Raw genomic sequence first — 15720 nt, 5'->3', positions numbered from 1 at the left:
CAAGGCAGGGTCTCTTCGAGCCCTGGCCTCAGTGCCTCAGTGAATATGGGCAGGCCCTGCTCTCAGGGGGCTTTGGAGGTGGGGGAGGGAGCTGGGCCTGCGGCCCCTCCTGGAACTGCTTCCCAGTGCAGGGGCTTTCAAGGAGGCTTCTCCACACCAGCATGGGTGATCCCACGATTGTAAATATATAATCCACATCCAGAGGAAGGAATGGTATTGGAGCTTAACTTGTGAGATGGGGGTTTGCAGAAGGCTACAGATGACAGTGGAAACTCAGAATACATTTGCAGGCTCTGCAGCGGCACTGAGCCTCCAGTGATTCCCCTCTTAGCATGCTTGAGGGATGGGAATAACCTGGTGACCAGACAGTGCTGGCGAGAGGATGATAGAGATGGAAGTGACTTGGACAGCTAACACCTTGTCACATGATCTCCCTCTCGACCCACTTGGAGCGTGACCTGGTTTTTAATTTTATTTTTTCCCACACTGGGGATTATCTCATATTTGTTGATAGCTTTCTTGACTCTGTTAGATATTTTACTGTTTGTTTTTTTGTATATGAAACCCAGGACAATTGAATCTGTAGAGACAATAACTTCTTTAGGGCTCCTGGAGGTACAGCCGGGGAGGTGTGCAGGAGTAATGGGGAGCTGATACAATGACTACAATGAATACATGCTTTGAAACAGACTGGTGGCGATTGTACACCGCTTCTTGCTGTGACTAAACTGCTGGCTGGAGTGGTGTCTGGGTTATGGCCTAAAGAAATGGTTTGGGAAGGGGGTGGGGCTGCTGCTTGGTTTCAACTGGCAGTGTGCTCCACAGAATGACCTGACCGGAGAGCACTCGTGCATCATGCTGAAGACGCTATCCCAAGAGGACGAGACGGACCGGGGAGCCTGGCTCGCAGCCTTTTGGAAAGGTGACAGGGAGGGAGGGTGCTGGGGCCGGGCTTGGTCTCCTGACCTCTGGGCCAGACCTCTAACCCAGCGTGCTTCTGGTTCTGCCCGCAGATTTCCGCCGGCGGTTCCTGGCCCTGCTCTCCTACCAGTTCAGCACCTTCTCGCCTGCGCTGGCGCTGAGCGTGGTTCAGAACAGGAACATAGGCACGCCGGCCCAGCCCGGTGAGTGGGTAGGAGGGGAGCTGAGGGCTTGGGCGGTGGCTCATCCTGCTGGCCAGGTCCCGTGTGGGCACACGGCCCCCACCCACACGGCCCGAGTCTTTGTAGTGAGACATTGAGATTGTGAGGTGAGCTCGAGATATAAGGAGCTCACGGAGATGGTTGGTTCTGGGACTTCAGCCCTGCGATCACGCTGATCTCCCGGGGCTGTTTCCTCGTCTGTGAAGCTGTAGGAAACATGCAGCCAGCCCTCGTAGGCAGCCTGGGAAGTGGCGTGGGCTCCGCAGACGACAAAGGGTGAGGGATTGTGGTGAACCGTGTGGGCGGCCTGCTGCTGCGGGGATGTGTGCTTCCAGGTGTGTGCTCCTGGGAGCCCTGTGTTGCCTCTGAAGGAGGGCCTTCAGGCTGATGAGTGGGCGTGAGCAGCAAGGGTCACACCCCCACTGCCAGGAGGGGGGGGGGCGCGGGATCATTTCATGACTGGGCCCATCCTTTCAGGTTGGCTGGATGCCCCACGGAGGGCAGTTGTTAGGTGCTGTCTGGACAGCTGTGGGGCATCGCGGTCCTGGGTGTCAGGCTGACCTGCGTGTGTTGTGCCAACAGCCCTGAGCCGGGAGGAGCTGGAAGCGCTCTTCCTGCCATATGACCTGAAGAGGTTGGAGATGTACTCGAGGAATATGGTGGACTATCATCTCATCATGGACATGATCCCCACCATCTCGCGGCTCTACTTCCTCAACCAGCTGGGCGACCTGTCCCTGTCGGCAGCCCAGGCGGTAGGCTGGGCCTCCCGTGGTGCAGGAGTGGGCAGGGGGCATGTTTCTCATGACCCTGCACTGTGGGCTTCATTCCCACCGGGTCTGCTGGTGGCTATGGGTCTGTATTTTCAGGGTGAGGGCCCTGGCTCTGGAGTGAGTCGTGGGGCTCTGCCTGTCGGCAGCAGTGGGCGTGACAGTTGCAGGCTGCTCTGATCCTGCAGCCCAACCGCAGAAAGAGCAGGCGTTTGTCGGCCAGGGGGAGGGAGTGTGTGGGAGGGATCGCAGGGTGAAAGAGGCACCCACCACCAGCAGGGCCTGGGAACCAGAGAAGGGGGGTCCAAAGAGACTGGCTGCTCGGGCCGTCCTGGTGGCCGCTGCAGCAAGTGCCCCTTCCTCCTCCAGGCTCTTCTGCTGGGCATTGGCCTGCAGCACAAGTCTGTGGACCAGCTGGAAAAGGAGATTGACCTGCCCGCTGGCCAGCTGATGGGCCTCTTCAACCGGGTCATGCGCAAAGTGGTGAAGGTAAGTTGTGCCTGAGGGCAGGCAGGGCCCGGGCGGGTGTAAACAGCGTTGTGTCCTGTGCCCCTGTGAACGGATGTTAACATACACCCTGAAGACTAGGTGCTTGGGCGTGGAGTGGACTTTGACTCATGGAGACCTTGGAGGGCGTGGGGAGAACTGTTACAGGAGTGGAAAGGCCCGGCTTTCTCCTGAGGAGTGCTACTGGCTTCGAACCTGCTGACCTCTCTCCGTTAGCAACCCAAACCATAACCACTCTGCCACCCGCATGCACCTCCCCCTAGACACGGGGTTTCATGAACTGTGTCTGTCTGCCCGTGGACCCTCCCACTGGTGGGAATTTGGTGTGGCCAGCAAACCCCACTGTGGGTGTTTGTGGAGGATTGCTTTGCGGGTTCAGAACACGCGAGTGGCAGGGCCTGCCTCCACTCCCTGCTCCACGCCTGTCCTTTTCAGCTCTTCAGTGATGTGCAGGAAAGGGCCATTGAGCAGCAGATGGTGGCTGTGAAGGACGTGGTCATGGAGCCGACGGTGAAGACCCTGAGTGATGAGCTGGTGAGGGTCCCCCTGTCCCCAGCCTGCGGGTACCTGCGAGCTGGCCCTCGCGTGGGGCAGCTGGGGGGTGGGGGTGTGAGTGAGCACCATGCTGGGACGGCACCGTGTGCAGACCCACCGAGTGTGTGGGGGCAGGCAGCCTGCTAGCCGTTTCCTAGTGCGTCTTTTCTGCAACGATCGTTAAAATCTAGGTACGGATGGCAACTAAGGGTAGATGCTCAGGTGGCCGTCTGAGTCTGGCACCATGGAGGAAAGGCCTGGCTGTCTGCTTGTGGGGCGCAGTTCCCCTCACACACTAGGTTGCCTTGAGTCGGAACCCACTTGAGGGCACCCTGTTTGGCTGGTGGTGTTTGGGGGAGGGGAGGCAGTCTGTATCCCTCTCCCTTTTTCCGGTGTTGGTTCGTTGCTCGTGCTGACCCCGGATCCTTGCATCCTTGAGCACAGGAGGAGGCCGCAAAGGAATTTCAGGAGAAGCACAAGAAGGACGTGGGGAGGCTGAAGGACATGGACCTCTCGCAGTAAGGCCCTGCCGCCGCCCCTTCTCCGGGGCCTGGCTCTCCCGGCCCGGGTTTGAGGAGCCTGTCCGAGTGCTGCACTTCGCTGTCCCAGCAGCACCCCAGCCCACTCGGGCTCCGCTCTCCCGCCTCGGCCCAGGGAGCAGTGCTGCTCGACGGGTTGAAGGGAGCCCTGGTGGCACTGTGGTGAAAGCGAGGTCGATGAGGTGGGCGGCCTACAGCTCACTGTGTGTGAGAATCTCCAGTGTTGGATTTGGCTCTTCTCTGTTCCGTCTTTGCATGTGGAAGAAAGGAACCTACCGCCCACCCCGCCCCCAACAGAACCCAGGCCCAGAGCTGCCTTTGTTCAAACCAGAGCCCAGCTGGGCCTGTCCGTCCTCGCCTCGCCGGTTCAGTCTCTCTGTGCCAGAGAGCTGGTGGGGCGTGAAGCGGGGGCATGTAGTCAAGTGACAAGGGTGAGGAGGGGCATCTGGAGGCCGCCCCGGTGGGTGGTGGACGTGTCTGTGCAAAGCTGGCCCCTCAGGTACCCCTGAAGGCTCTCTGGGTGACCCTCCTGGCCCCTGTGAAGTTTCTCCTCTGCGACCCAGCCCTAGTGCCAGGCTTTGAAGGCAGGAAGCAGCTGATAAGAATGCTATGATTGGGGTGTTTCTCTTAACCAGTTACCGCTCCTTTCATGTGGCTCTGCTGTTTCCCGCCCGTGTTTAGATATGTAATCCGTGGGGATGATGAAGAGTGGAACCAAGTGTTAAACAAAGCCGGGCAGAATGCTTCCGTCGTCAGTCTGAAAAGGTGAGCCTGGCCCCGCCTCCCAGCCTGCTCTGAAGAGGGCGGCTGGCAGTAAGCAGGAGGGCGAGAGAAGCCACGCGCTTACTCTGTTGGGGGCCCCTGGCCTCGACTCTTGACAGCAGGGCGGGCCCCCTCTTCACCAACAGGCAGGGCCATCCCTTAGGCCTGGCCAGACCACTGCCTTTCACACACTCCCTGGACATGTGGGCCGGGCGCTGTCCGAGAGATGGGCTGGGGGCGGTGCCCCGCAGCCACGCGTACTGAGCACACGTGCCCATCGGCCCTCGGGACAGCTTTAAAGAGAGAGAAAGCAGGGCTCTCAGCACCAGACAGCCAGGATGGGGACCCAGCCCACCCCTGCCATTGGGTCAGCACCAACGCCCAGCAAGTCTCAGTGGGGTTTCTGTTCTCCACCTGGGCAGCCGGGGAATGGAGCCGTCTCAAGTCTCAAAAGTCTGCCCTCTATGTCTTCCTAGCCGTGGCTGAAGAGGCCCAGGCTTTGGTCAGTTATACACAGCTCCCCGCCATCCAGTCGCTGCCGACACATAGCTGCCCGGCAGGACTATGCAGAATGCCCTGAACTCGGTGGTGCGGGAGCAGGGAGCCCCTCTCCAGGAGCGGCTGGCTGGTGGGTTCCTGATGAGCAGCCCAGCCGGGCGCCGCCAGCCCCGGGCTCCTTCATGCGAGTACCGCTCCATCTTTGCCAGTAGCTGCCTTCGGGCTAGCCTTGACCTACAGCAGCCTTACAGAGCCCTGTAAGAGACTCATCCTTCTCCAGGAGCGGCCGGCAGGTTTGAATTGCCTGCCTTTTTGTTAGCAGCCCCACGCCGTGACCCGTAGACCACCCAAGCTCCGTATTTTCCAAATGAAGAGTTGAGAAGATGTGTTCGCTGAGAGTTCACAATGATGGACACGTGGCTACCTGCTGTCCTTCAGTGAGCCTTAGGTGGGAGGCGTGGCCGGGGCTGCCGCTCGTGTATTTGCAGATCACGTTCACGTGGGGGCCAGTCGAGGGCGGTGGTTGCCTCGGCCCCTGTGTCTGCAGGCAAGCTGCGTGCCGCCTTCACACGGGTGGAGATCGTTCTGACCTCGCGGCCCCAGGGCCCCTCTCTGAAACTCTTACTTGACGCTTCTCGCTTGCCCAGAGGTGGGCTCGCGGTTCCAAGCGGCTCCCTAGGCCAGAGCCTGAGGCCCTCTAGCTGGCATGGGCTTGGTGGGCAGGGTGCGCTCCTCACACCAGCAGTTGCTGACATGCCCCCTTTGGAGCTTACTGGAAAGAAGTTGTCTGTGACGTCGAGCCCCGCAGATAGTCTCTGCTGTTCTCTCCGTAAGCCACTGTAGTGCTGTGGAGTTCCGACGCGGCCACACACAGTCCGAGGTGGCACGAAGGGCCACTGTCCGAGTCCTGCTTTGTGGTTTGGAGACTGATCGGCGCTGCACGGGCCATGGCGGCTATGAGCGGGAGCGGGGTCTGCAGGGGCTGGTGCACGTGCCCCAGAGCCTGCCTCCAGCCCTTCTCTTCAGCTGCAAACCGGGGGCCTCGGTTTTCTCTCTGAGAGGTTACCTCATTTATGGACGGGGCCCTCTGTGTGTAGGCAGAATGGGATTGGAGGGAATCTTTGACCTCTCGGGGAGGAAGGTGACCACCCCCTGGGCTGGCCTCCCAAGCAGGACCCCAGTGGCTGGCTGAAGGGTGCTGCCTGAGCCACTGGGGCTGTGGGCAGCTGTTGCCCTGGGACGGAAGATGCAGCTGCAGGAAGCCCTGCACACGCTGCTGTCGGGGCCGTGGGGCTCGTGCGCCTGGGGATAATAGTGCATGGGGCCCTGGGTGGGTGAGGGCTTGCAGGGACTGGACCGCTGCCTCGGGCTCTCCTGAGGTTGTGGGTGGACCCCTCACTTCAGCAGGAGCTCGGATTCCAGGTGTGGGGAGCTCTTCCAGATGCAGAGCCAGGTGGGGGCAGCACCCAGCCCACTGCCTGCCACCTGGTCCGCGTGCAGAGGGCATGTGCGTCTGGCTCAGTGTCCTGGAGGAAAGGCTGACTGGGTTTTCCAGACAAAGCAAAGCCGTCTGACGGGGTTTGGACCTACATACACTTCCTGGTCTCGCCAACTCCTGCTTGTTTTTCCTCCAGTGACAAGAAGAGGAAGCTGGAAGCCAAACAAGAACTCAAGCAGTACAAAAAGTTGAAGAAAAACAGAGACACGCAGAACAAGAAAGACCTGAAAGTGAAGCGGAAGAAGTAACGGGGCTGCATGCACACTCAGGCATCCGGGGAGGAAGCTGTCCTGGCGGGCATGGCCCGCCAAACCTCTGAAGATGGGCACAAGTGTCCTGGGGTGGGCGAGTGCAGCTCAAGGCTAAGTCACTTCTGGGGTTCTGCTGAGTACCCTCTGCTGGCACTGCCAAGGGTCGCCTTCCCCTACCATTGGCACCATTCGTTCATGTTCTCCCCGGGCCTCGACCTTCTGACCCATTCCCACCAGTACAGAAGCCACCACCGTGTCACTGCTGGGCCTGTCCTGACCGACGCTGACCCCTGGGACAGTAGGGACTCTGCTCTCAGGTCAGGCGGCCGTGGTTCCAGCACACGATCGGACACTCCTGCAGGCTCAATGCCTCAGAAAGCCCGGGTGTGGGCTGTGCGCTCAGGGCCTCTGGGGACTTCATCCACTTGGACAGTAGTGCTGGGAGAAGCCCCTTTGGCTAGCTGGGCTGAGGGGCAATAGAGAATCTATTTTAAATACATAATACCCATGAAGGACCAGCTGTCCGGGCACTCATTAAACCCGCAGCAGTAGGGGCTGCTTGCCTTATTTGTTCCAGTGGCACCTTGACTACCAGATAGATGTGGATGGTGTCAAGATCAAGGCCAAGGGTGGGCAGCGTGGCTGGGGCTGACCAGCCACAGACCTGGTCGGGAAGGGGCAGCCACTGCGAGAGAGCCGGTGAGGCTGCTGGGAGCCAGCCAGCTCTTTCCACCTCGCTTCTCCCTGAGCCCCTGCCACTTGTCCAGGGCAGGAACGATCTGGTGTCTTCATGTGTCTGATGGGACAGTTTCTAGCCCCCAGATGGAATTCTGGTCCTGAAGGTGCCTACAGGGTGTCCCACTCAGGTCACACAGACCCTTCGTGGCCCACGTTTCCATTGCTCCATCCACCCCCCCCCCCCCGAACGAGGGGGAATTTCTAGAATTACGTGGGAAAAGCTAATAGAAATTTTCCATGAACTTTTGAATGCTCTCCTAAATCAAGTGGAACCGCCCCATGGGATTTCTGGGCTGGAAGGTTGGAGCCCTAGTACACAGTAGAGGGGAGGGTAACCATAAAGGCCAATAGTTCAAAACCACCAGCCACTCCTCGGGGACGGGGCGGGTTTTCTACCATTATAAAATTCACAGCAGCAGTTCCACCCAGGAGTCGGCCTGAGCTCCTTCATGGCCTCGATGCCAGGACTTAAGACTAGAGCCATGCGCAGCAGGCGGCCCCACATCTCGGGGCTCAGGCGCTCATTGGGGTATAACAGAGTTGCTCAGGCACACCAACTGGGAGCTGAACGTTACTAAGCTAAGGTTTCGTTTTGAAGACTAGAGTGTGCCTGACCCAAGCTGGCTCTGAGTAAGGATGGGCTTTGAACAAGAGTCCCGTTGGGCAGCAGGGAGCGGTCTGGTCTCTTCTCTTCCTTCTGAGACCGCCTTCCAGTTCACACAGAATGAAAGCTGGCTGGCCCCAGCCCAGGGTGTGTAGCGGCTCCCGGCAGGACTCATCTTGTGTAGCGGTCTTGGGTCCTCCAAACCCTCCCCCTCTGATCCCCAGACAGTGGTGTCTATTAAGGCCTGGCTGGCTCAGGAAGTCACATTTGCAAGATGAATTCAGACAGGCCTGCTTTGAGTGGTGTCACTGAGATGGGGCAGGGGCTGAAGGAGCTGAACAAAGAGGATTGTGGAACGGTCTCCTCCCCCCCCCCCCCGCCCCGCCCCTGTCAGCCAGGAAGGGCTGATGCTGGCCTGCTTCAGTGCTCATCTGCCCCATGTCCCATAGGAGCCCGAGTGACCACAAGACCCACACAAAGGGGCTGCTGGGGGAGGGGGAGAAATAAGTGACCGTCACCGTGGAGAAATGACTTATTATCCAAGGCTATTACCACATGAGCAGCCTGTCTGCTGGCGGGGAGGAGGGGGAAGGAGGCTGGAGTCCCCGCAGAGGGAGGGGGGCCTGGACGAGTAAGCACCTGAGCCGGTCCAGCCAGGAGAGCTGGGTTGGGCTGGCCTCGGGTGGGGAGGGGGACATGATTGTGTGGTGGGAGGGTGGGGGAAGGAAGGACACATCCTACATGTGGCATGGAAAGGGGCTCCGGAGAAGTGGGGCAGCTGCAGGGCGGGCTCCTCTGCATACCGCCCACCCCCAGATTCTGGAGGCCAGATTGGAACTCCATCTTGCTCTCTGCTGTGTATAGGACTAGGAGAAAGGGCTTATATGGACATTGAACCTGGGCCCTGCCACTCCTCCCCCTGCCTGGGACAAAACCTTTAGCCACCTCTAGAGACCCTGCTCATAGGGGCCGAGTACGCCACTCCCCTGTGGCCTCAAGAGGGCGCTTGAGCACACAGCTCCACACCCTGCCGGGGCTGGGGCTGCTTCCTTAATGACGCTAGAGTGGGCTATCCACCCCCACCCCACCCCCGGCTCTGACCTTTAGGCACCCCCTCTCCCTGCACCAGGGCAGGTCACTGTTAACGAGTGTTTATTCATAAAACCATGGTACATTTACAGTGCGTGACAAGGCATGTACAATTCCAGTATCAAACAATATTACAGCAATAAAATAAGGCCCGGGCAGCTTTGTTCATCCAGCGCCAGTGACTGGTTGAAAATATCTCCCCATGTGCCCCCGCGGGGCTTTGGGTGAATAAATAGTTTCTCAGGTGGCCAGCAGGCATAAAGCTGCACCAGGACAGGCTATGTCTAACTCTCCCTTGTCTGGCCCATAAGCAGGACAAGTGTCCGGGCTGGATACTGCATGTCCACTCTGGGGGGGGTGGGACAGCAGAAGCCCTCTCTTAGCTACTCCCTGCCCTTCAGCCACGCCCCCCCCCAACCTGGTGCAGCTTTCAGCATTTGCCCCATTTCGCCGCTTCACTTGAGAGCAACTGAAGAAGAGGCCAGCCCAGGGCAGGGGTCTCAGACCCACCTTTGACGGGCCCTCAAAGCAGCAGCAGCAAGAACCAAGGCCGCCAGTCCCCAGAGGCAGAGCCTCACGCTGCTGGCTCCCAGGCAGGCAGCTTTGGAGTTTCTTGTGGGTGGGGTCACCACAGGGGCAGTGGAGGTCTCAGTCACCCTCCCTGGCGGGTAGGGGGGAATCAGACCAGTGCCTTGGGCTGCCTTTCTCAGGGCAGTGAGACACGCCAGCTTTCTAATGAAGTGGCGAGTACATTCTAGAAGACCTGGATGAGGATGTCTACCATCACCACCCCCCAAGAGTCCCAGCTGGGCACAGTCACAGCTTGCAGATGCCTGGGGTGGGCACAGCTGGCAGAGCAGGGTCGGAAGTACCGGAGCCAAGGACAGGTAAGCACGGTGGCCATTCAGGGGGCAGACGAGGGTGGAGGGAGCCACCACCTCTGGCCACACCCTTGTGTCCCATGCCCTCCCTGGTTAGCACACAATCTTGGGTGCAGAGGGGTTGAGGGTGGGCTCGGCACAGCTGCCCCCCATGGGCAGGCCACTCACAGGAGTGTGAACATCCTGGGGGCTGAGCCTCGGGTGGGCTGGGGTGGTGGTGCTGAGCAGCCTGTCCTGAGGCTTCCCTGCCACCTCTCCCCCATCCTGCGAGCTGTCTCAGGAACAGAGGCCCAGCGGGCTGGAGGCTTACACCCGGGAGGTGATGTAGACAGAGTGCACGCGCTGGGCTAGCGTGCTCTGTAGGTCGTGCAGTGGGTCCAGGCCCTGTACCTTGCTGCTGCGCCCGTAAATGAGCTGCCGGAAGGCATCCTGCTCCAGCAGGGCCTGCATGTGCTTGAGGAAGAAGCCCTCGCAGAACAGCGCCAGCTCCGGGGCGTTGTGGATCTGGGAGAGGGAGAGGGAGGTCCATGAGCCAGCAGCCTCAGCTGTCCCCCAGAATTGCCCACCTCCTTCTGTCCCACATACGTCCCAGGGGCCCAGGGCACTAGTAACGGTACCAAGGGTACATGCCGTTGCCTTGGCCCAGGTCCCACTGGTGACCCATCCCCTGCATCAGGAACTACATTTCTAAGGGCAGGGATGGGGTCCACATAGGGCCCAGCACCTAGGAGCGCACGCAGTCACGTTTAACCCAGCGAATACGGAGCGCCCCTCTGGGTTCTGCGGTCAAGGTGTCAGCAATGCTCTTGCTCAGGGAGGCAGATGGAACCCAGGAGGGCGAGTGCAGCCCAGGATGGAGGCTGCAAAAGGAGTCAGAGTGGGAAGGCGGCTGACTATAGGGTGGCCTGTGGTGGGCAGGGGGCTGGAGTCCTGCAGACTGCTCAGGGCCAAGCTCTTGGGAGAGGCGGTGGGTACCATGGGTCCCTGGTGGGACTGGCTGGTCGTGGTGAGCAGTAGGACACAGACCAGCGTGGGAAAGGAGGGAGGCAGGAATGAGGAACATGATGGGACCCCAGGCCTGGAAACAGCAGGGTGGGACGCGGTTCCTTTGCATTCAGAGGAACATTTGGGATTACAGGGCCAATGCTGGGAAGTGGAGATGCTGATGTAGCCATCGAGGGGATGAGGGCAGGCTGGGCGTGGGGACAGAGGCGCCGACACTGCCCTGCAGGGTGTTGAGCCCCCACTCTGAGGCCTAGAGAACAGGACTGCAGAGCCCTGGGTGTGAGAAACTGGTTGGATGGGCACAGGGGCTGAGATGGGGGAGAGAAGGGGTCAGTGTGGGGGAATCTGACTATTGTGGGGTGCTGGTATTCCCATCAAGTCTAACAGCCGGAGCTGGAATGGCACCTGGGACCTACCCAGCTTGACGCCCCTGTCTGTTGCTGTCCCTGCGCCTCGAGTCCTTCCTTAGCCCCTTCTCCTCAAAGCCAGCGGCCTCACCTTGGCGTACTTGTAAGTGCTCACGGCACTATCCACACTGATGGTCCGGGAGCACAGGATCTCGCAATGCCGCTGCAGGGCATCCAGCTGGAACAGGCTGGCCGCGGAGAGCAGCTGTGGAGGGAAGGAGGGAGGCCACAGGTCTGAGCACGGGCCTCACAGACAGAACACTTCAGGGGCCTGGGGTCCTGCTCCCTCCCATCCCTAGGGGCCTCCCACTTGGAAGCAAGTCTTCGGACCAGGCTGCTCATCTTTTGTTCCAGGCATTCAGGCACCCGGGGGCACACAAAGGCTGGCAGACACCAGCAGGGCTACCCGCCACAGGCCTTTATTTAGCCCGGGCTGGCTGCCTGGCTGGAAGCGGGGCTTTGCTTTCCACAGACATACGGGGATGTTTGAACCCTCCTGGGCTGGCCTCCCTCTGGGGTGTCCCTGTCTGAGCCCCGGGGCCTGGTCTAGGACCATAGTTCCACTGACACCATGGCCAGCCCTTCTAGGAGAACCACCTGCCTGCCAGACAAGAGACAGGCCTGACAGAGTGAGGTGCCCCGAAGGGGCCTCGCTCTGTCCCCCTTGTCCCACCAATGCTGCAGTCTGAGCGTGGACGGGGTTGAGGGCTGGGGGTCTGACATGGGAATCTGGAGGGGGGTGTCCCTGCTCCAAGCACCCCCGAGCCTGACACTCACCTCCAGGATGTCAGCTGTGGGGATGTCCAGGGTCTCGGTACCCCCATAGTACAGGTACTGCATCATCATCTGTAGCAGGGAGGTGTGCGTGAGTGCCACGCCACACGGACCCAGCACAGTCTTCTGCCCTCCCACCCCTCAGCGAGCTGACCTCTCCAGACCCTGGCCCTCCTCCCCAGCTCTGGCTGGGACTCCCGCCCACAACCCCTTCTGAGATCCACACTGGATCCTGCAGCCAGCACCTCTGAAATCCACACTGGATCCTGCCCCCAGCACCTCTGAGATCCACACTGGACCCCCCCCCCCCCCGCAGCACCTGTGTGCACCGCACTGGGACAGGTTCCTCCCAAGGCATGGCCATGCTCGTCCCACAGACCTGCTGCATGTCTGTGGGTCTAAAGGCTGGTGCTTGGGAATCCCCCTGCGGTGCTGCGGAAGAAAAGCCTGAGGATCTGCGTCTGAGCAACGATGACAGGAAGCCCTTGGCAACAGTTGTACGCCTGCTAACTTGGGGGCGCCGTGAGCTAGGACCCTTCTGAATTACCTCCGTGAGCCCAGGAGTACACACTACCCACCAATTTTGGAGAAGGAGGCCTGGGGAGGGCAGACCTAATGTCTAAGAGCAGCTGGGAGGAACGGGTCTGGGAGATCTCTCCAGACCTCTCTCCCATCTGCCCTGGCTTGGCCATCCCCACACCATACTGGCTTGAGAAGCAAGCTGGTCCCAGGCCCAGAGGCCACATTGCTGACTGGCTGAGTCACACCCAGGCCTCTAGGGAGCTGGGGGCCTGGCCTTCCCAGAGAGACGTTCTGGGCCAAGTCTCAGGTGGTCACATCCTGTGGCCTCGGGAGTGTCCCAACTGGAAAAAGAAAAGCCCTCTCACTGGCCTTCTGGAGAGCGTGCCCGGCAGGAGCTGGCATTGTGGGATATAACTCTAGGCTCCAGCCAGCCTGGCTGGAGGAGGCCCCGGAGGGTCTAGGGAGGCGGAGGCAGGGGCCTGGCTGCTCTGCCAACAAACAGGGTGCCCATTCCAGGGAGCCGCAGGCCTCCTGGCCCAATCTGCTGCTCCCACAAAGGCACTCCCGGCTGGTCTGAGGCGAAACAAGACAAAAGGAGCCAGAGCACAAGCAAAGCCCGGCACCCAGGGCTGTGGAACCACAGCCAAAGGCCCCAAGCAGTGGCTGCCTGGGGGGACCTGTGGGGGCAGAGCAGGACGGCTCTTCAGAGTTTTGGAGCAGAAGACTGTCAGGAGCAAAGCGCCAGACTTTGCTTGCAAGGCGCCTCTGGGAAGATGAAAACCACAAACTTTCCGGTCAGCAGTCTGCCACTAACTGTGTGTGCCTTCCAGGGACTTGGATCTTCCATGGGGCTCCTATAGTAACTCATCACATGCCTGTCTGTCCCTGTGGGCAGGGGCACCTCAGCGGGGGCCTTGCCTTGGCTCAAGCTGGTGCTCTGACAGTAGCAGCGGGGGCCCCAGGGGTCAGGCAGGGCAGAGGCCCACATGTGGGCCTGGCATGTCCCTTACCGGGCTGGGATGGGTATTTGCTGAAGGCTGGCTTCAAGGCAGCCAGGGCAAGAGAATGCCCAGGGGTCTAGGCGGCCTACAGCTGCCGGCTCCCCACTCCCTTTCTGGGCCTGGGAGGCACACCCCGCACCTTGCAGTGCCTTCTTGAGGTCCCTTAAATGCACACACACTCACAGGGGTCAGCAGTGCCTGGTGGTGCAATGGCTAGCGCTTGGCTTCCCCGGGAAGAGTCCGCAGTTGGAACTCATCAGCCGGCGGCTGTGTGGGAGAAAGGAGTCGTCATGCAGACTGAGAGACTCCTGGGGCAGTTCTACTCTGTCCTTGTGTGCCAGGATTGACTGTCGCTGGTAAGCCGCCCGCCGCCACCACCACTGAGAGAGCCTTGTTTAGGGGCCAGGGAGCAGGCTGTGGGCAGGCAGGGTGCAGGGAGAATTAATGTCACACGGCCTGGCTGCCTGGGGCAAGGTGTGGCGGTCTGTGCTGCCCACCCCCCTTCCCCGCCCCCACTTCATAAGCAGGCAGTCTTGGGGCACAGCTTGAGGAGAGAAGACTTCAGGCAGAACTGGCTGGAGCATGCCTGGGACTCTCTTCCACCGGATAGGGACTCGGAGCAGAGACCGCAGCTCCGCGCGGCCTGCCCCCAAGCTGCAGCTCCACTAAGAGTAGTAGGAGTCATCCACGGTGCCCTTGGCAAGTCTCGCTGCGTGACCTGGCGTGGACTGAGGCCCCCTGAGCTGCGGTGTGCCGTGTGGAAGGATGACCACCAGCTCGCTGGCTTTGTGGCGGCTTCGGGGAAACGGCCGTAGGGGGCAGCCTACTAAGTTGACCCCAGCTCTTTTTTCCTTCTTTCATGGAAGACACCTGCATTTGGTCTCTGGGTCACTGGGCTCTGTCCTCTGAAAACAATGGCGGCAGCTTCTGTCTCTTCTATCTTGTGTGAAGTGGGACGCCCTTACAAAGAACGAGTTGGCCTTTTGATCCTGGGTCTGGGGAAGGCCACCTGAGGCCGGAAGTGGGGGCAGGCCTGGGAGGACACGGGCGCCCTGGAGCTTCGAGGTGGGAGAGAAAAGCCCACTTGTCCTTTCTGCTGGTGTCTGTCCTCCCTGCAGTTTGAGAGCAGCGTCAACAGGGTACTGGGTCCAAGAACAGAGAAGGGGCCGGTGCCCACTGACCAGGTCCACGACAATGGGATGAACAGGAAAAGGGCTGGAGCCTGCTGACCAGGCCCCGGTTTGCGACAGCTGGGCTTTGCATGGATCCCAGCAGGAAGCCAAGACCTCTCTGGACTGGTTGGATGCCTTCCTCCCTCGGTGTGAGCTGCCTGCTCTGGAACTTTGCAGCTCTGTTGGGAAGCCCAGGCCCTGGCACATGGCCCCAAGCCAACCCACCCCAGGGTGCCCCCGTTCATAGGTGCCCCGTGAAGCGACACCCCCAGGTAGTGGTAGAGTTCAGGAAGCAGAGGGCAAGGGACAAGGCTGGATGGTGCCCTGGGCCAAGGGCGACATGGTTGCCAGACTCAGTGGGCAGCTGGAGCTAACATGCTCTGGATGTCAGTACTGTCACCCCACTTCGGCGCCCAACAAGCCTCAATGTTCTGAGGGCTGCCATGCTGGTTCTGGCCCAGGAGACTGGAATGTAACTGAGTGACGCGGTGACCTGGCCCAGCTCACCTGCAAGAGAGGCCCACCTGGATTGGCTGAGGCCCCTCTCCCTCCCATTGGCTGGCAGCCCTTGTCCCTGCACGCTCCCCACTCTCCACCAGTCCCGGTGCCCGACACAACCCCATGCTCCAGCTAACTGAGACTTCGCCCTTTGTAGCCAAACAAGATTCTAGAGTGTCCCAATCAAGGGCTGGGGCAGGGGGGCGGGAGGTATCACCTACCTGTCTGCCTACACCAGAACCTGGGCCTCCCCCCACCCTCCACCCCAGCCCCAGCAGTCACCAAGACCACCCTCCCACCTCACCAGTGACAGGGCCCGAGTCACCATCTCAGCTACATTCCAAACCGTCTCCTAAGTGGCCCTGGGGCTCCAGCCGCTCCCCCTCCAGACTGAGCTTTCTAAACACTCTTCCACGCGTTCTGGGTTTGAATCCTGCATCACGTCCCAGCTGTGACCCTGGGCAAGTGGTTCAATGTCTCTCTGTCTCCACTTCCCTCTGAAGTGCGTGTGTGTGCTGTGGAGTCAAT

The 15720-nt window shown here is 60.3% G+C and overlaps 2 protein-coding genes across 2 annotated transcripts in view; one reads left to right on the top strand and one right to left on the bottom strand.

The window, feature by feature from the left end:
* NAT10 (N-acetyltransferase 10) overlaps positions 1–7013 on the top strand; it is a 28620-nt gene extending 21607 nt beyond the window's left edge. Inside the window, exons 22-29 of the mRNA XM_075545914.1 lie at positions 826–922; positions 1014–1124; positions 1725–1897; positions 2282–2401; positions 2855–2953; positions 3398–3471; positions 4174–4257; positions 6387–7013. Of these exons, the coding sequence (XP_075402029.1) occupies positions 826–922; positions 1014–1124; positions 1725–1897; positions 2282–2401; positions 2855–2953; positions 3398–3471; positions 4174–4257; positions 6387–6498 (870 nt within the window). The 3' untranslated portion in view covers positions 6499–7013. The remainder of the gene's footprint in view (positions 1–825; positions 923–1013; positions 1125–1724; positions 1898–2281; positions 2402–2854; positions 2954–3397; positions 3472–4173; positions 4258–6386) is intronic.
* A 1965-nt stretch (positions 7014–8978) lies between these two features.
* The window catches only part of ABTB2 (ankyrin repeat and BTB domain containing 2), a 191666-nt gene continuing 184924 nt past the window's right edge, over positions 8979–15720 (bottom strand). Inside the window, exons 15-17 of the mRNA XM_075545913.1 lie at positions 12003–12071; positions 11317–11430; positions 8979–10317 (exon numbers count right to left, since the gene is read on the bottom strand). Coding sequence (XP_075402028.1) covers positions 10120–10317; positions 11317–11430; positions 12003–12071 — 381 coding nt within the window. The 3' untranslated portion in view covers positions 8979–10119. The remainder of the gene's footprint in view (positions 10318–11316; positions 11431–12002; positions 12072–15720) is intronic.

The sequence above is a fragment of the Tenrec ecaudatus genome, chromosome 4 (genome assembly GCF_050624435.1).
Source record: "Tenrec ecaudatus isolate mTenEca1 chromosome 4, mTenEca1.hap1, whole genome shotgun sequence".
Lineage (NCBI taxonomy): Eukaryota > Metazoa > Chordata > Mammalia > Afrosoricida > Tenrecidae > Tenrec > Tenrec ecaudatus.
The sequence above is the reverse complement of the archived record's forward strand: the minus strand, read 5'-3'. Positions and strand labels throughout refer to the sequence as shown.